General features: G+C 38.5%; 1 protein-coding gene across 6 annotated transcripts in view; it reads left to right on the top strand.

Moving 5' to 3' along the window:
* The first annotated feature begins 7,808 nt into the window (after nt 1–7,808).
* ZNF37A (zinc finger protein 37A) overlaps nt 7,809–19,734 on the top strand; it is a 48,732-nt gene continuing 36,806 nt past the window's right edge. The window contains exons 1-2 of one of the 6 annotated variants that reach the window (XM_064487909.1): nt 7,809–7,926; nt 9,806–9,832. In XM_064487909.1, coding sequence (XP_064343979.1) covers nt 9,818–9,832 — 15 coding nt within the window. In that variant the 5' untranslated portion in view covers nt 7,809–7,926; nt 9,806–9,817. The other 5 variants (XM_064487908.1, XM_064487907.1, XM_064487912.1 and 2 more) reach the window with 5 other exon arrangements.

Genomic DNA, 19,734 nt, shown 5'->3' with positions numbered 1-19,734 from the left:
AGCTGCATGGAATTCTGCAATTAACAGATTTTGCTCCTTTGATAAAGTAATCACATTAGATTAGGGTCTGGAAGATCACTACATCGAGGGATATGGTGGCCAAGGGAAGCTGACTATCCGCCACCCCACCCTCTATAATTATGGAATAAATAGGGAGTTAAGAACTCATTGAGAACAGTTGCTAAGAGCTTTACTTGAAGCCTTTCCACTAAAGGTGAGCTGGGAGATGTCACAACAGTGTGCCCAGAAGACAGGTGTGTCCCCCATTGATTTCCTTCAGTGGTTTGTGGAACCTTTCTCAAAATTCCCTGATGTGAACCAGGGGGCAGACCAAATATGCTCTGGTTTTACCAGCCTTTGTTTTAGCTCTCTTGCTAACTATTCACATCCAAAGTAAGGAAAACTATTAGTGTGGCAAGAACAGACTATTTGTCAAATCTTAGCAGCAGCTACTTAATTTGGGGACAATCTAGAGAAAGACAAAAAAGAAAAGAAGAAATTAGACTTCTGTGTTGGCTGCTCAGTTAGAACTCTACTAAAAGGAATAATTCCTACTCTGGTCAACCTATGAAAGGTTCAAAGGAAGGGACTGTAGAAAGAGAGGATGCAGGGATTTCAGGGACAAGAGAATCAGGAGAATCTAGATGAACAAAACCTTCAGCTAAGAAATACTTGGTAAATGGCTCAAAATTGGACAGACTGAGAGAATCCTGGTGGTGGGAACTGGTAAACCATATGTGTCAGTAACTCCCTCAGGCTAATCTCTTTGCCTGTTCTGATAAAGACTGGTGCTGCTTATTCTACAATTTCTTCAGAAATTTCTTACTTTCCATCTGGCACTAGGTCATTAGAGATTGTTGGTATTTTGAACCAGTCTTCTTACTTGTTCCTTTTCCTCCAGAATTCCCATGAATCAGGTCCTCTTACTAAGGAATGTGTGTTCTCATTTCTCCCCATTCATCTATAAACCTACTGGGGATAGACCAATGTGCAACTAAAAGGTTACCATATTTTGTAGTCTGGATGGAGTATTTGTGGAGCTCCTTGGGGAAAAGACACCTGATTTGGTCACTATGTGCCTTTTGAAAGAAAAGGGACATGGTATAGAGTGGCAGTCTCACATCATGCTGGGCAAGCACACCAAGCAAAAACATAGCATTGTATCACTTTGGGTCTAGGAAATGATGTTTTCTTTCCCTTCCACCTTTGTGGAGAGGTTTTCTGAGTTGAAAGATTTTGTTTTTAATTATATTTCCCCAATAGTGGACATCCTTGTCTTCTTCCTGATCTTAGGAGGAAAGTTTTTCATCTTCCACCATCAAGTATGATGTTAGCTGTGGGTTTTCAAAAATGGCCTTTATTAGGTTGAGGCAATTCCATTCTATTCCTAGTTTGTTGTGGGTTGTATCATGAAAGGGTGCTGATTTTGTCAAATGCTTTCCTATATCTATTGACATAATCATACATAATCATACGTGATTAAATGAGATAACAATTTGAGTTTATTCCATTAGTATGATGTATTACCGTAGAAATCATTTTTGATATTGTGTAATTGATGGTTTAGCATCTTGAAATCATGGGCCAAGCTAATGGCTAAAGATGTTTACATACATACCACTCCTGTGTTTCCACAGGTACATAGAAATCATTTTACAAACCCTCCAACCATAAACCCCAACATCTGGGTTTTCCTTCTTGCTCAGTAGGGCCCAGTAGGGCACTTCCCACCTTACAGTTAGGTTACTATAGTTTATTACCACCATTCATAATTTTCCTTCATGTCTGTGTCTCTTGTCCAACCCTGGTGCTTCCCTGTATGGCCCTGGATGGTGTGGTGTGTCCCTTCCTCTTGAAAAATTGTAAATAATAAAGTTTTCTTTCAATGGCAGTTGTCTCCATGTCTCATTTTACCATACCTGATTAAAACAAATCCCAGGTGCATCTCAACAGTTGGTGCAGTGAGCAGGGTGGTTCAGTGATGGATGGGAATGATACGTCTCTTACTAACTGGATCCAGTTGACCACAAATACTGTTTGGGAAGGCACTGCTGGCTGTTGCCCTGCCACACTTGTGATTTAGCAGCCACTACATTGTATTGTATCTGTTGGGTTTCTCAGTTATCCAGTTCAACTGTGTCAGAGCTCAAAAAGCTGACTCCACCCTTAGGTTGGGGTGCTGTAGTCTGAGCAGAGAGGTCCCCAGTTGGTCCCTATGTGTTTGTGATGTACCTAGTCTGGATGAGGTCTTCAGGGATACTTAGGGTAATTGGCTATTGTCCTGAGCAAAGGTCCCCTAAAGGGATGGGAACAGTTACTCTCCCACCTTCATCTGATGGGTGAGCCCTATCTGTTGACCTTCCAGGACAATGTAGGTAGGGGCTGCTTCAATAGTCTTCCTTATTTCCCTTGTATGCAAAAGACATACCAGTCTGTCTCATTTGGTAGCCAAAGACTGCCTGACTAGGCATCTTCACACTGAAAGGACCTACTGGCTCTCAATTTGGGGGCACCCATCCCATAGCGACCATGGCTCCCCACAAATGTTATGTTGTTGCAAAATCCTCTGCTATTGTCTGCCTTGCTGCTGTCACAGTTTGATCCCAGACTCAAGGATATGAGATATAAGAGGGCCCATCCCTGGAGACCTCCCTGGAGACCAATGACCCAATGTTTAATGAAAAAGAGAAAAGGAAAGGGATATCTGGTTGTGACTCCCCCTAAACTCCCAAGGATGTGTTCCAATTAATAAAAAATTATAAACTACCTAATCAATGTGCATGAGATATCTTAAGTGCTGCTGCTTATCAGTATACAAAAGGTCTTATACTCAAAACAAAAAAAAATTGACATCTAAAGCTGACGCCCCTGTTGCTCTCTTGGATGTAAATGCCAGACCTGAGGTCAAGTAGACATCCTATTGACCACGAAGGGAGGCCATCACTCACAGTGCAAGCCACTAGGAATTACCAGGAGTTTTCAGGTAGATACCCAAAGGGTCTGATCAGGGACAGAGAGGGGCTGTACCAGGTAAAAGCTGCTGCCTAGAGCCACCTGGCCACTCCCTCTCCTTCCATTTTTCTTATCAGCAGAGAAAGAAACTAAAAAGCACATCTTCAAGCTGTTAAAAGCTTTAAAATAGAAAAAAGGGTAAGACCCTATATAAGGGAGAAAAATCAGAGATAATAAAATAAATAATACAGATGATATTTTAATATTAATATAGTAAATAAATTATATATGTGTATGTAACATGTAATTATATTAAAAGAAAGGTCCATAATTTGACCCAATTGGATGTCCAAAATTCCTATATGAAATTTATAGATTAAAATACTTTTTGTAATAAAAAGATAAAGAAGGACATTGATTGGCTTTTGTGCCTCTACAACACAGATTATAAATTAACTTTAGTACTTGCTAAAATGTTCCAGTCGACAAAACTTCATGGACTTCCTCAATACTGGGGCACAAATATACCTGTGGATACCACTAAATTTAAACACTGTTCAACTTATAATCTTAGGAGAGTAAACTAAATATAAAATATAGGGAAAATAGATAAACCTCACTTAACTGTTGTCTCACCTAAATTTTCCATAGTCATAGTACCCATTGCCTTAAAATATCCCATGTTGGGTATAGATGCCCTAACAATAAGTAATATTTTAAAATTCAAGTAAATCTTTGGCAGTTACAAATTGGCTTGATAAATGGGAATCCATGGACCTCCAGTTAAAATAATTAATATGGCCCAGTGTAAGTTAAAATAAGGCATTCATATATCAAAACTTATTATATCAAACCTAATTAATAAAGAAATGATTATTCACACTACTTTTCTGTTTGACACCCTGATTTTGCCTGTTCTTAAACACGGGAAAAAATAATACCTCGTGGTGAATCACTACCACCTTACTCCTGTAGTCCCATCCCTTAAGGCCCTGAATTCATCTGCTTGGGCTGCCTTAACAAATCACTACAGGCTGAGTATTTTAAACAGCAGAAATTAATTTTGTTACAGTTCTGGAAACTGGAAAGTACAAGATCAAGTTCTGGTAGGGTGCAGTTCCTGGTGAGGGCTCTTTTCCTGTCCTATAGACAGCTGCCGTCTCATCATGTCCTCTCATGGCTTTTTTTTTTTTTTTTTTTTTTTTTACGGTGTGTGCACATAGAAGAGAGCTCTCTGCTCTCTCTTCTTTTAAGGCCAATAATCCTATGGGATCTGGACCCCACATTTATGATCTCATTTAGTCTTAATTACTTCCTTCCCCAATTTCAGCCACACTGTGGGGTAGCTCTTCAACATACGAATTTTCTGGGATACAAATATTCCATAACTGCCCTTATACTTAGTATCCAATAATATTAAAATTACTGACTCTATCCAATCAACAGCTGGTAAACAAAGGTCTACAAAACGGACACGGACCAAATTTCAGGTAGTCGCCTCAGCACTGGATGCTCTTACCAAAAAACTGTCCCATCTCCACGTTTATTAGAACTATTGGGACATTGCCTAAGAGCTGACTCCTTCAGGATAAAGAGCTCTGTGAACCTCTTGCCTCACAGATACCCAAAATATAAATATAGTAGGCCCTCCGTGTCCCTGGGTTCCACATCCATGGATTCCACATCCACAATTCAACCAATTATGAATTGAAAATATTTTTAAAAATTCAAGAAATTTCCAAAAAGCAAAACTTGAATTTGCATTGTGCTGACAACTGTTTATATAACATTTGCATTGTATTTGCAACTATTTACATTGTATTAGGTATTATTAGTAACCTAGAGGTGTTTTAAAATTGTGTAGATTATATGCAAATACTAATCCATTTTCTATAAGGGACTTGAGCATCTGTGAATTCTGGTGTCCACAGGAATCCCTGGAACCAATCCCTGTGGATCCTGAGGAATGAGTGTATAAATCAAAAATATAAATAAAAATCATATGTCTCTACATATACAAGGCCTTGCCATGATATTCCTTTTTTCCTTTGAAGTTATAGACATTGCTAATAGGATCCAAGGCACACATTTTACTTCTCAAAATACACATTCTGGGCTCTTGGAAAAAGCATGCAATAGAAATTTCATGTCCCTGCTAGGTCTCAAATAGATGGTATAAATGAGAGGCATAGTTGTCTCCTCAAACAACTCCTTTTCAAATTCTGATCCAGCCAATAGATTCCTAAATGGATCTCTAAGTTAGTCTTTGAGGAGCAACTGGGATGGAAAACAGGTGGGGCATCTAATTGAAGGAAAGCCCAGGAGAATGACATTGTTGTTAGTTTGGAGTTGGCTAAAATTGTATCAGCAGAGTAAGCTTTTAAGGTCATATACAGGCAATTGGAAACCAAATGTCAAGTCCACCAATTTCTGATCCCCAATGTGTAGGTAGCTTTCTCGGCTAAGTCAGTTACCAGAACTTCCCACCCTAGATAACTGATCATGTTGGATAACTGATTGAGTTATATACTAACAGCTAAGCATAAGAGATGTATTATTTCCTCAGTTAGTACTATAGAAAGTGATAAAATAATTTTTTGATCAATAGGAATTCAGACTGAGATACAGTAGTTGCAGAAGTTGTGAATACACTCCACACCACGTATCATCATCAGTCTTTCAGCTCAAATGACTGAACACACTGCTGCCAGAAGTACTTTCTGATTCCAAAGTTGCAACCAAAATGTCAAGTGCCAGGATAAAATCCACTGCAAAAACACCACAAATAATAGCTTCACTTATGATTACAGAGATGATCAATGTTCTAAATGCCTCATCTTTTTTTTCCGCACAGCCTTGGATGCAAGCAATTGCAATGCAGAAAATACACATTTAACTCTTACTTCTACAAGACTCTTGCTGGTGGTAAAACAAATACAAATTTTGATGGATGTTTGCATAAAGGTGCAAAAATGTTTATTCCAAGCTGAAACAAAGCATGAATGATTCTGCGGAAGATGTTGACTGTTCTGCCCATATTCTGCATAATGCTTTCTGTTCAAATAGCTTTGCTGCCCAGCTCAAACTCGTTCTGCTCACTGCACGACAGGCCAATTAATCAGGAGACAAGGTGTTGGGGCAAGGAATAGCGACTTTATTCAGAAAGCCAATAGATGGAGAGGAATGGCCAACTAATGTATTGGAGAACCATCCTGCTTTAGTTAGAATACAGGCTCATTTTATATGAGAAAAAAAGTGGAGGGAAGGCATGTAGTTGGTTTTTGCAAACTTCTTGCTGCAGGCATTCTTTGTTCTTGCAGCTGTCCATGTGGGCCAGGTCCTGGTGTCCCTGTAAACTTCCAACCAAACAAAGGTCATTCTCTATTTTGCAGCTTGCCATCTCCACATAAGTGCAGAAGTGCTAACATCCTTAAAGGTCAGAGCCCTGAGAATAGGTTCTCCTATATATTTCAGGCTAAAGGCAACATTGTTTCACAAAAGGTGCAGAGCTAGCAAGACCGAGCGTAGAAAGCAGGGCACAGTGGTTAAAACTAAAGGAACAGATCCAATGTAGAGTCAGATTTGTTCTCCTCTATGACAGCTTCTCTTGTCCTTTCTATTAATGTTGAAGTAACTGTCATGAAGTTGTTCTCTGACTTCAGTATTTATACTGTTTGAATTGAGTGAATAAAAGATTTTTGTTGGCATTCAGTATTTTTTATTTCTCTTGCATTCAGAAACTCATTGGCACACTAACAAACACAGCTGGAAGAGTTCTCAGTTAATTTAAAGCACTGAACTAATATTTTAATTTTCAAGGAAAGGCCCCAAATTATTGTTTGTTTTTTGAATAATACATTGAAGCCAATTTGCTTATTCCTTCTTACCGTTTTCAATATCTCTTTAGCAATAGAATTATAGAAATTGAGAGAAAAACGTGTTATTGAGATATTCCATTGTTTAGTGGAACTTGGTGAAATCTTCCTGTCAGACTGTTCTTAAAAGGGATAACATTAGTTATGAATAGGAAAATAAATTCCGGTTTGTGGATAATCATTATTGTACCTGCCATGACTGTATTTTGAAATGAGTTTCATCTCTTGAAGAATTTGATTGTTTTACATGGATGTTACTAATTGCTCTTCTAACACAGAGACAAGTGGAATTATCGTATGTAGTGTTAAAAAGGCAAGGGAAAAGTTGACATAAAAGTTCTCTTTTGTCAGTGGACATGTTAAGAAGCCATTAATCAAGAGATCCAACATAATCCTGAAGGATGGAAAAGGCAAGTTGTGCCATAAGTGATGTTATTATGTGTTTCAATGAATCAATTTGCAGAGCAGTTCCCAGAGTTGTTAACTTAATGCCATTATATGTTCGTAATGCTAAAGTTGTGTGTTTTCTCATTAACGAATGTCCAATGGACAAAGAACAAAGTAAGTGAGATGTGACCACTGTAGAAGACATGTGACAATGTAAATGGAACAATGTCAATTGACTATGGAAGAAATTCTGTAACTGAAATCTGCAAAACAAAGAACTGTTAAGCAAAGACAACACATCAGGGAAATATAACTAATGAAACAGACATGTAATTTAAATACTTATCATTTATTTCAGATGAACAACAAATAAAAGTATGTCTCACGGCTTGAGCTTTATTTGCTAAACCTGGCAGTTCTACCCAGTGTGCTGGAAGTCACAAACCCCTTTCCAACTGAGCTGGCTGGAGGGCTTTCAGCACCCTGAGTTTTCTGGCCCAGGACAAGGCAGTCGCTCTGGGCTTTCTGCGCATGTGCGCTGCCCCCATTTCCCCTCCCCCCACTTGCCCGTGTGTTCCCGTTCTGCGTCTGCGGTCTCGCGAGGAGACGGTGCCCGAGCCTCTGGCGGGGGAAGGTGGGGGCGCTGACTAGGACGCGCTGTTGAGCCCCCTGAGGGTTGGGCGGGTGGAGCAGCGGCCTCCACACGAGACGGGTAAGTGAGAAACGGCTTTATCCTCTGACCTTGGTGTGAATCCAGCTCCGTTTTCATGCACCTGAGGAGAACCGGCGCGTCCCAGCGCTTGTTACCAGGTGAAGCTGAGTTTTCTCATCTCAGGGGGGAAGGGTGGTCCGAGGCCTCGGTGCGACCTCGCGCGGACTCTGGCTTCGGGCGCTCGTAGGCAGTTCTCATCTCAGCGGAGAACTGTGGGGTTTTTTTCGCTCGAGATCTCACTTCATCCTCCCAACCACCTGCCGTCAGTGTCGTGTCCCATTTTAATGGTGAAACAGGCTCAGAGAGGAGATAGGAATCCGAAGTGGCGACCGGCGCAGGGGCAGGAGGAAGGATAGAGTCCATATCTCGTTCTCTGCCCAGCGTGAAACCTGAGCATGAGTCAGTCGCAGCAGTTAGCAGCTTCATGGCTCCAACCCCCCTGAGAAAATCACTTTGAAGTGAATGCGGCATTGGATTTGGGGAATTTCTTCTTGTTTCTAAAGAACTTATGAGCCTGGCACATAAACAGACGCGTCCAGGTTCCTCTGACCGCCGCCACCCCAGCATTGCCTGTGTTCTCAGTAGCGCCAGGTTGCTTTTACAGGTGGTCCTGCTTGTAATTCAGGCTGACAGGAAGATCCTGGAGCTTTAGATTTTGGGTGAATATTCCAACTGGTTTGGGTCAGGGTTTCTTGCAACAAAGCAGCTTTTGTGACGTAAGAAGGGGGTTCCAGGAGCAGGAATCCCTGGTAGGACAGTCAGTTGGCCGAAGACTTCAGTACAGATCCAGAGCCCAAGTGGAAGGGGCTCTTACTGCTCAGCCAGAAGCAATTTGGGTCCTCCTGCCAGAACCACTGTCACAGGCAGACTGTCACAGACTGGGTGACGGTGGATGCTTTGGGCCAACTTTCAGAAGAGGTGTAAGCTGTGGCTGGGTTAGGAGGGCAAGGCAAAAGGAACAAAAGATACTGTTTCTTGGGGAGTTATGAAAGCATCGTGTGGAAGGAAGAGCTTACCAGCCACAGGGAAGGGAATTACCTTCTTCATCCCTTCACTGTTTCTGGGCTCTAAGCTGCGCCCACACTACACCACAACTAGAGATACGCTGATGCCTCTTCTGTACTGATGTTAGAGAATCAGAGGTGCTACTGCATGACAGGTCTATTTCTGCTTTACTTAAAAGACGGTGTGGGGATAGTGTGGGCAGGAAGTGGGCGTAAAATATTAAGTGGTTACAGTCACACATTTTATTACGGCAGAATCAAGAGCAGACATTGAGTCTCTTGATAGTTCAGACAGGTTTTTTATGTTTTGACAACAGATAAATCAAAACCAGTTTTGTTTTGTTTTGTTTTGTTTTTGTCAAAAGATACTTTTGAGAACCTGAAACCAAATTAACAGGAATTTTTTTTTTCCTTCCAAGAGAGACCAGTCCTTTAAAATACCCCCTCCCCTTTTTCAGAGTCTTGTTGGGATTTTCTGTTTTGTGATGAACATTACACATTTTTGATCTGTATTTTTGCTCAGCATCAGTTTTAAGGAAAGCATTATATTCCATTCCTTGGCTTTTCCTAATTGGCTGAATTAGTTTAATGTGTTTACATTTTTCTGGGTCAGCGCATACATTGTTAATAAATTAGCAGGAAACAAATGTATTTACATTGAAAACTAGCGTGTCCAAGCACTGCGTAGTCATACAGGGTCATGCATGGACACAGAGTGCTCCCTTCCTGACTGTTAACCTTTCTGCCCCTTCTCAAGGTGTCTTCCTTTCTGAGGTGTTTGCCAGGTACTATGTGGTGTTTTTTGGCAGGTGACATCTCTCATGACCTTTCCTTCTTTCTCAGCTGTACCCTTACAGTTCTGCACTCTCTTCCAGGACCAGCAGAAAATGATCACATCCCAGGTGAGCTGTTTAATTTATGCACAGTTTTGCTTAACAGTGATTATTTGAGGTTTATAAAATGTACATTGAAATGAAATAGTAGAAATGAATAAGTTAACATCAGGAAAAATAGAGAGCGGAAGTCAGCAAATTGCAGTCCATGGGCCAACTGCAGCATGCTGCCTGTTTTATCATGGCCCATAAACTAGAATTTTTAGATGATTGAGAAACAAACAAATCAAGAGTAATATTCTGTGATGTGAAAATTTTATGAAGTTCCAGTCTCAGTGTCTGTAACATTTTATTGGGACACAGTCATGCTCATTCATTTATGGCTGTGGCTGCTTTACATGTACATACATCACAAGGGCAGAGCTGAGTGATTGTGGGAGAGACTGTATGGCTCACAAGCCTAAAATATTTGCTGTGTGGATATTTACTGAAAATGTTTGCTAACTTCTAGTACAGAGTAGCAGATCAGTAGTAGGGCAACAGTGCCATGTAGGTAAATGTGAATCTTACGATCTTACTGAGTTGTGAAACTAGGACATAAAAAGTTTTTTGAGAGGCTTCATTAGGTGACACTGTGAACCTTCCAGAGACAGCCTTAACATTACGTAAAGAAGTGTTAGGAATAAAGTGAATGATTCTTATCCAATCCAGGGGACAAGTTAAGAGATGTCAAAAGAACATACGTGATAAATAATTCAAATGAATTGAGCCAGCGTTAGGACTCATGATTTTTCAGAGAAGGGACAGGTCTGGGTAGACCAGGGCGACCTAGGATGGTTAGTAGGATGAGGCTTTGTGACAATCCTAAGGACTGGGCAGAATGTAAATCTTTATAGAGTCTGATAAGGGATTCCCCTCTTATTTAATTGTGGTAAAATACACGTGACATGAAATTCACAGTTCAACCATTAAAAAGTAGAATTCAGTGGCATTTTGTACATTAACAATGTGCAACCTTAGCCACCATCTACTTCTAAAATCTCTTCCTCACACCAAAAGGAAACCCTATGCCCTTAATAAACAGTACCATAACTTAATTAACAGTTACTCCCCATTTACCCCAGCCCCTAGCAACTGCAAATCTGTTCCTGTTTACAGACTTGCCTATTCTGGATAGCCCATATAAATGGAGTCATGTAGCCTTTTGTGTGTGGCTGCTTTCACTTATGTTTTCAAGACCCATGCATTTTGTAACTTACATTACTTCTTCATCCCTTTTATGACTGAGTAAATATTCCATTGTATATATGTGTGTGTGTGTGTGTGTGTATATATATATATGTAATTGATGGGCATTTGTGGGTGATGCCATTTTTGGTTATTGAGAATAGTGCTGCTGTGAGCATTCTTGAACAAGTTTTTGTGAGAAGACCTATTTTCAGTTCTTTCCTAGGAGTGAAATGGATGGATCATGTGATAAGTGTGTGTTTAACTTATTTTGAAACTGCCAAACTGTTCCACAGCAAGGTCCCTTGCAAGTCATGAATTTTATGTTAGCTTTTCTATTTCCACACAAAAGGATGTTGAAATTTTGATAAGGATTGCATTGTATCTGTAGACCACTTTGGGGAATATTGCCATTTTAAGAATAGTAAGTCTTAGAATCTATGAACATGAGGTGTTTTTCCATTAATTTAGGTTTTTAATTTCTTTCAGCAATGTTTTGTAGTTTTTAATGTACAGATCTTAGACATCCTTGCTTAAATTTATTCTTAAGTATTTTATTTTAGATGCTGTTGTAAATGGAATTGTTTTCTTAACTTCCTTTTTGATTGCTTATTGATAGTGTGTAGAAATACAATGGATTTTTAAGTGTTGATCTTGTATCTTACAACTTTGCTGAATTTATTCACTAGTTCTAATAGTTTATTTGTAGATTCTTTAGAATTTTCTATATATGTTATGTGCAAATAAGAGACAATTGTACTTCTTCCTTTCCAGTTTGAATGCCATTTATTTATTTACCTGCCTACCAACCTGAATACCTACCTACTGACCTATTTGCTCTGGCTAGAATTTCTAGTACAGTGTTGAATATATAAATGGCCAAAACAGGCATCCTTGTTTTTTGTTTTTTTTGAATCATCGTAGTCTTCTTAAGTGTACAGTTCAGAAGTGTTAAGTTTATTTACACTGTTGTGCAACCAACCTCCAAAGCATTTTCATCTTGTAAAACAAAGTCTGTACCCATTAAACAGAAACTCCCCATTCCTCTCTGCCTCCTATTCAACTTTCTGTTTCTGTGAGTTTGACTACTCTTGATACTTCATGTTAAGGGAAGTGACTTTGTGACTGGCTTATTTTACTTAAAGTGTAATGTCTTCAGGGTTCATCCATGTTGTAGTATGTGTCAGAATTTTCTTCCTTTTTTAAGGTTGAATGATATTCTATTGTGTATATATATCACATTCAGTTTATTCATTCGTCTGTTGTTGGATATTTGGTTTGCTTCTGCGTTTTGGCTATTGTGCATGGTGTTTCTATGAACATGGGTGTACAGATATCTCTTTGAGACTCTGCTTTCAATTCTTTTGGATAAATACTAAGAAATGGTATTGCTGGATCACATGGTAATTATATTTTTAATTTTTTGAGGAACCACCATACTGTTTTCCACAGCGTCTATACCATTTTATATTCCCAACAGTGCACAAGGGTTCCAATTGCTATACATTCTCACCAACACTTGTTGTTTTCTGGTTTTTTGATAGCAGCTGTCATAATGGGTGTAAAGTAGTATCTGATCGTGCTTTTGATTTGCATTTCCCTAATGATTAGTGATGTTGAGCATATTTTCATAAGCTTATTGGCCATTTGTATATTTTCTTTGGAGAAATGTCTGTTTTAGTCCTTTGCTCATTTTAAAATAGTGGGTTTTTTGTTTTTGTTTTTTTTTTGTTGTTTTTTTGGGGGGGGTTTTGGTTATTGAGTTGTAGGTGTTCTCAGGGAGCCCCTGGAAGGTCAAAACACAATTCTTTGAAAATAAGGTACATATAGCCGTACCTTGTTTTATTGTGCTTTGCAGATACTTCATTTTTTATAAATTGAAGGTTTGTGGCAACCCTGCATCGAACAGGTCTGTTTGTGCCATTTTTCCAGAAGCATTTGCTCACTTCTTGGTAATTCTCAGTATTTCAAACATTTTCATTATTATTATATTTGTTATGGTGATCTGTGATCAGTGACCTTTGATGTTACCATTGCAAAAAGATTGTGACTTGTTGGAAGCGCAGATGATGGTTAGCATTTTTTAGCAATAAAGTATTTTTTGATTAAAGTATGTACATTTTAAGAGATGTAACACTACTTCACACGTAGGAGACTACAGTATAGCATAAAAATAACTTTTATATGTACTGGGAAACCAAAAAATGCATGTTACTGAATTTAGTGCATTGATCTGGAACTGATCCTGAAATGTCTACAAGGTGTGCCTGTATTGACCACTCTGGCACCAGCAAGCCAAACCAGGAATGCCTCGGTTATTCCAGGTTTTTTGTTAATTGCAGAGTTCTGAAAAACTTGATTCTGAGAGTTTTTTCTAGTTTAATCATTGCTTTACAGGAGGGATGGAATTCTGGGTTTCCCTACTCTACTATTTTACCGCAAGATTTCCACATCAGTTTTATTTTCATTTTTTGAAACTTATTTTTTATGGAATTATAGTTGATTTACAACATTGTGTTAGTTTCTGGTATAAAGCAAAGAGATTCAGTTCTACATATATACACGTATTCTTTTTCATATTATTTTCATAGTGTCTTATTACAGGATATTGAGTATAGTTCACTGTGGTGTACAGTAAGGCATTGTTGTTTATCTGTTTTATATATAGTAGTTTGTATCTGCTTATCCTAGACTCCTAGTTTACCTTCCCCCATCCTCTTTCCCCTTTGGTAACCGTAAGTTTGTTTTCTATGTCTGAGAGTCTGTTTCTGTTTTGTCAATAAGTTCATTTGTGTCATATTTTAGATTCCACGTGTATGTGATATAAGGAATTTGTCTTTCTCATTCTGACTTGCTGCACTTAATGTGATAATCTTTAGGTCCATCCATGTTGCTGCAAACGACATTATTTCATTCTTTTTATGGCTGAGTAATATTCAATTCTGTATATATACATCTTCTTGATCCATTCATCGGCTAATGAACGTTTAGGTTGCTTTCATGTCTTGGCTGTTGTATATAGTGCTGCTATGAACATTGGGGTGCATGTATCTTTTTGAATTATAGTTTTCTCTAGATATATGTTGAGGAGTAGGATTTCTGGATCATATGAAACTCTGCTTTTAGTTTTTTAAGGAACCTCCATTCTGTTTTCCATTGTGCTGCACCAGTTTACATTCCTCCCAACAGTGTAGAAGGGTTCCCTTTTCTCCACATTCTCTCCAGCATTTGTTATTTGTATTATTTTAATGATGGCCATTCTGACCAGTGTGAGGTAGTACCCCATTGTGGTTTTGATTTGCATTTCTTTAATAATTAGTGACATTGAGCATGTTTTCATGTGCCTGTTGGCCATCTGTATGTCTTATTTGGAGAAGTGTCTGTTTAGGTCCTCTTCCTATTTTTTGATTGGGTTGTATTTTTGGTTGTTATTTTTGAATTGTATGAGCTATTTGTATATTTTGGAAATTAATCCCTTGTCAGTTTCATTGTTTGCAAATATTTTCTCCCATTCCATATGTTGTCTTTTCATTTTATTTATGGTTTCCTTTGCTGTGCAAAAGCTTATAGGTATGATTAGCTCCCATTTGTTTGTTTTTGCTTTTATTTCTATTGCCTTGAGAGACTGACCTAAGAAAACATTGGTACAGCTTATGTCAGAAAATGTTGTGCCTAATTTCTCTTCTAGGACTTTAATGTCGTCATGTCTTATGTTTAAATCGTCAATCCATTTAGAGTTTATTTTTGTGTATGGTGTGAGGGAGTATTCTAACTTCATTGATTTGCATGCAGCTGTCTAGCTTTTGCAACATCATTTGCTGAAGAGGCTGTCTTTTCTCCATTCTCTTGCCTCTTTTGTTGAAGAGTAATTGACCATTTGTGTGTGGGTTTATTTATTGGCTATTCTGTTCCATTGATCCATATGTCTGTTTTTATGCCAGTGCAATGCTGTTTTGATTACTGTAGTGTTACACCTCCAGCTTTGTTCTTTTTCTTCACGATTGCTATGGCAATTCTGGATCTTTCAGGGTTCTGAATACATTTTAGGATTATTTGTTCTAGTTATGGGAAAAATGTCCTGGGTAACTTGTTAGGGATCGCATTACATCTGTAGATGGCTTTAGGTCTTTCACCTTCTTGGTCAGGTTTATTACTAAATGCTTTATTTATTTTTGATGTGATTTTAAAAAGAGACTTTTTTGACTTTCCTTTTCTGATATTTCATTGCTAGTGTAATGAAATGCAACTGATTTCTTTATGTTAATCTTATATCTGCTACCTTGCTGAATTCATTTACTAGCTCTAGTAGTTTTTGTGTGGCGTCATTAGCATTTTCTATATATAATATCATATCATCTTCATATAATGACAATTTTAACTCTTCTCTTTCAATTTGGATCCCTTTTATTTCTTTTTCTTTTTCTTTTTTTTTTTTTTGTCTGATTGCTGTGACCAGGACTTCCCAATACTATATTGAATAGAAGTGGTGAGAGTGGGCATCCTTGTCTTGTACCAGATTTAGTGGAAAGGCTTTCAACTTTTCACTGTTAAATATTATGTTGGCTGTGGTTTTGTCATAAAAAGCTTTTATTATGTTGAGATATATTCCCTCTGTACCCACTTTGGTTAAAGTTGTTATCATAAATGTGTGTTAAATTTTATCAAATGCATTTTCTGCATCTCTTGAGATGATCATGTGATTTTTTTCCCCTTTCTTTATTTGATGTGGTGTATCATGGTGATTGATTTGCGTATGTTGAACTATCCTTGTGTCCCTGGGATGAATCCAACTTGTGTGATCTTTTTTATGTGTAGTTGTGTTCTGTTTGCTAATATTTTGTTAAGGAATATTATATCTCTGTTCATCGGTGATAATGGTAGTGTCTTTGTCTGGCTTTTGTATCAGGGTGATGGTGGTTTCACAGAATGAGACTCCTCTTCAATCGTTTAGAAGAATTTGAGAAGAATTGGTATAATTTCTTCTTTGTATGTTTGGTAGAATTCCCCAGTGAAGCCATCCGGTACTGGACTTTTGTTTGCAGGGAAGTTTTTTTGTTTTGTTTTTCTTTTCTTTCTTTTTCTTTTTTTTTTTTAAATTACTGATTCTATTTCACTTTTGGTGATTGGTCTGTTCAGATTATCTGTTTGTTCTAGTTCAGTTTGGTGGGCTGTGTGTTTCTAGAAACTTCCATTTCTTCTGGGTTTTCTAGCTTGTTGACATATAATTGTTCATAGTATTCTCTTGTGGTTTTTTGGATTTCTGTGGTACTGGTTGTTATTTTTCTTCTTTCATTTCTTATTTTGTGTATTTGGGGTTTCTCTTTTCTTGGTGAGCCTGGCCAGAGGTTTATTGATTTTGTTTGCCCCTCCAAAGAACCAGCTTTTGGGTTTAAAAAAATTTTTTTTCTGCTGTTTTTAAAATGCCTATTTTATTTATTTTCTCTCTAATCTTTATTGTTTCCTTCATTCAGCTGACTTAGATTTTGTTCTTATTTTTAAAAAATTTTTAGGTGGTAGGTTAAGTTGTTTGATATTTTTCTTATTTTTTGAGGAAAGCCTATAGTGTCACTATAAACTTCTCTCTTAGGACTTCTTTAGCTACGTCCCATAGATTTTGTGTGGTTGTGCTTTCTTTGTCATATGTCTCAAGATATTTTTTAATTTTCTCTTTGATTTCATCATTGACCCATTGGGTTTTTTTACTAGCATGTTGTCTAGTCTCCATGCAGTCAGTTTTTTCCTCATTTTTCTTGCTGTAGTTGATTTCTATTTTTATGTCACGGTGGTCAGAAAAGATGCTTGAAATAATTTCTATCCTCTTAAATTTGTTGAGTCTTTTGTTTCATAGTATGTGTTCAATCCTAGCAATTGTCCATGTGCATTTGAAAAGAATGTATATTCTGGTTTTGGAGGGGAGGTAATGTTCTGATAACATCAATTAGGTTTAACTGTTCTATTGTATAATTGAGAATTTCTCTTTGATTTTCTGTCTGGAAGATCTGTCCATTGATGTGAGTGAGTGTTAAAGTCTCCTACTCTTACTGTAAACCCGTTAGTTTCTCCCTTTACATCTGTACATATGTGTGTGTGTATATGTGTGTGTGTGTGTGTGTGTGTGTGTATAAATATATATATGTATTACTTTTATGTCTGTTAGTATTTAGGTGCTCCTGTATTGCAAGCGCGTATGTTAATGATTGTAACATCCCCTTCTTGTATTGTTCCTTTTATCATTACATAGTGTCCTTCTTTTATGGTCTTATTTTAAAGTCTGTTTTGTCTGATATGAATATTGATACCTCCACTTTCTTGTCATTTCTTTTTACAATGAAATATCATTTTACATCCTTTAACTGTGTGTGTGCTTTACCCTAAGGTAGCATATTGTAGGCTCTTGTTTTATTATCCTGTATGCAACTCTGTGTCTTTTGCTTGGAGCATTTAGTCCATTGACATTTAAAGTAATTATTGATAGATATGTATTTATTGCCATTTTAAACCTTGTTTTCTGATTGATTTTGTACTTTTTCTTTGTTCTTGTTTGTTTTTCATATTGTGTTTTGATGGTTTTGTTTTGTATTATGCTCGTGTTCTGTTCTTTTTGCTTTTGTGACTCTATTGTATGTTTTTGATTTGTGGTTACCCTTTTTTTCAAGCATGTTAACCCATTACTGTATCTATTTCCTTTAGATTGGTAGTCATAGGGGCTCAAACACATTCTAAAAAAAAAAAAAATCTACATTTTCTTACTCTCCTCCCCCACATTTTATGATTTTGATGTCCTCTTTTGCATCTTCATATTTATTTCTTTTTTCTGTTCACTGTAGTTATCACATTTCCATTTGTGGTTTTTTCTTTTCTATAGCTTCCTGCTTCTTTATTGTTTAGAGAAGAGCTTTCGCTGTTTCTTTTAGGATAGGCATAGTGTTCCTGTATTGTTTTAGTTTTTATTTGAGAAATTTTTTGTCTCTCCCTCTATTGTAAATGATAATCTGACTAGGTAGAGTATCATAGATTGCAGGTTTTTTTCTTCAGGACTTTAATATATTTTGCTACTCCTCTCTGGCCTGCAACATTTCTGTAGAGAAATTAACTGGTAGCCTTATGGGAATTCCTTTGTAATTAACTCTTTGTTTTTCTCTTGCCACCTTTAAAATCTTCTCTTTAACTTTGACCATTGTAATTACAATTTGTCTTATTATAGGTCTTTTTGGCTTCATCTTGTATGGGATCCTCAGTGCTTCCTGTACCTGGATATCTCTTTCCTTTTTTGGGTTTGGGAAGTATTCAGCTATAATTTCTTCACACACATTTTTTATCTCCTTTCTCTTTGTTCTCCTTCTGGGATCCCCATTATGCTTAGATTGGGATACTTTATATTATCCCATAGGTCTGGTATGTTGCTTTCATTTTTTAAAATTTTTTCATTTGTCTTTCTGTCTGCTGTACCGACTGGGTAATTTCTGTTATTCTATCTTCCAAATCACTTATTCATTCACACTGCATTATCCAGTTTGCTGTTTGTTGCCTTTAGCCAGTTTTTGTCTCAGCAAATGAGTTTTCTGAATTAATTGGCTCCTCTTTATAGTTTCCAGTTCCTTGTTACAGTGATCTGCATTCCCATCAATAGACTTTCTTAATTCCTTCAATGTTTTCATTACCTCCTTTTTGAACTCAAGTTCTGGTAGGCTGGAGAGGTCTGTTACATTGTTTATTCTTTCAGCAGAATCCTCTTGTTTCTTAAGTTGGTAGTGGTCCCTCTGCTTTTTCATTTTACTTATATTGCTCTGACTCTGAGTCTAGGTGAAACGGTTATCTGCTATGGTCTTGAAGGGCTTTTTTATGTGGGAGTGGCCCTGTGCAGCCGCTCTGTGAGTCTAGTATTTTTAGTATGAGGGTTGTTTTTAGTATGGATGCCTCCCACATTCTTCCTCAGTGTGTGCTTGATGTTATTCCCTTGATATGGGGTGTGATTGTTGCTGTGGTTCCCAGAGCCTGCACTGGATGTTGGGTGGGATCTCCCTTTTGCTCTGTGGTTGTCACAGCTCTGTTGGGGGCGGGTCTACTTCCTAGTTGTTTGGGTGGATGCCCCTAGATGCCTTACTGAACTGCAGTGTGTGTAGGCAGGCCTGGAGTGCTCCCACTGGGAGAGGAGCTACTTAGTGTTCCTCTGCAGTAGCTGTCCCCCAGGAAGTGTGCTCCAAGGTGTCACCAGTCACCTGTTGTGTGGCTCAGAAAGTACACAGTTTTTGACACTGCCCTCGGCCCCGCTTCAACCGTGGGAATTCAGGCCCTCAGCCTGGGTATCCCTTAGATGGTGTGCTTACAAAACCACCAGCACAGATCTGCTGGCGCAGAACTGCTGAGCTGAGGCCCAGGCCTGCCGCAGTCATGCACCTGGACCTGCTGTGGGCGCTGCTGGGTCAGCCCAGACCCCAGCCTGGCGTCTGCCCGCGCAAGCTCCCAGGGCCTACAGCCAGACCTCCCCAGGCAAGGGAAGCACCAGCTCTGCTCAGATCTCCTGCAAGCACTGGGTTTACAGAGTGCCCATGGTTGTATACATCTGGGGGTCACACAGCCTCTGGGACACTCTGATTTCAGCCCTGCTTCTGAAGTTGCACAGCTTCTGGGGATCGCTTGGATTTGAGCGCGGCCTCCCACCGGCGCTGGCGTGCTTACGGGACTATGGGTGGAGCCGCCGCCTGCTGTGAGCGCCCTGTGAGTGAGGCTGCTGTGGCCGCCCT

Source organism: Camelus dromedarius, chromosome 8 (assembly GCF_036321535.1).
Source record: "Camelus dromedarius isolate mCamDro1 chromosome 8, mCamDro1.pat, whole genome shotgun sequence".
NCBI classification, from domain to species: domain Eukaryota; kingdom Metazoa; phylum Chordata; class Mammalia; order Artiodactyla; family Camelidae; genus Camelus; species Camelus dromedarius.
The sequence above is the reverse complement of the archived record's forward strand: the minus strand, read 5'-3'. Positions and strand labels throughout refer to the sequence as shown.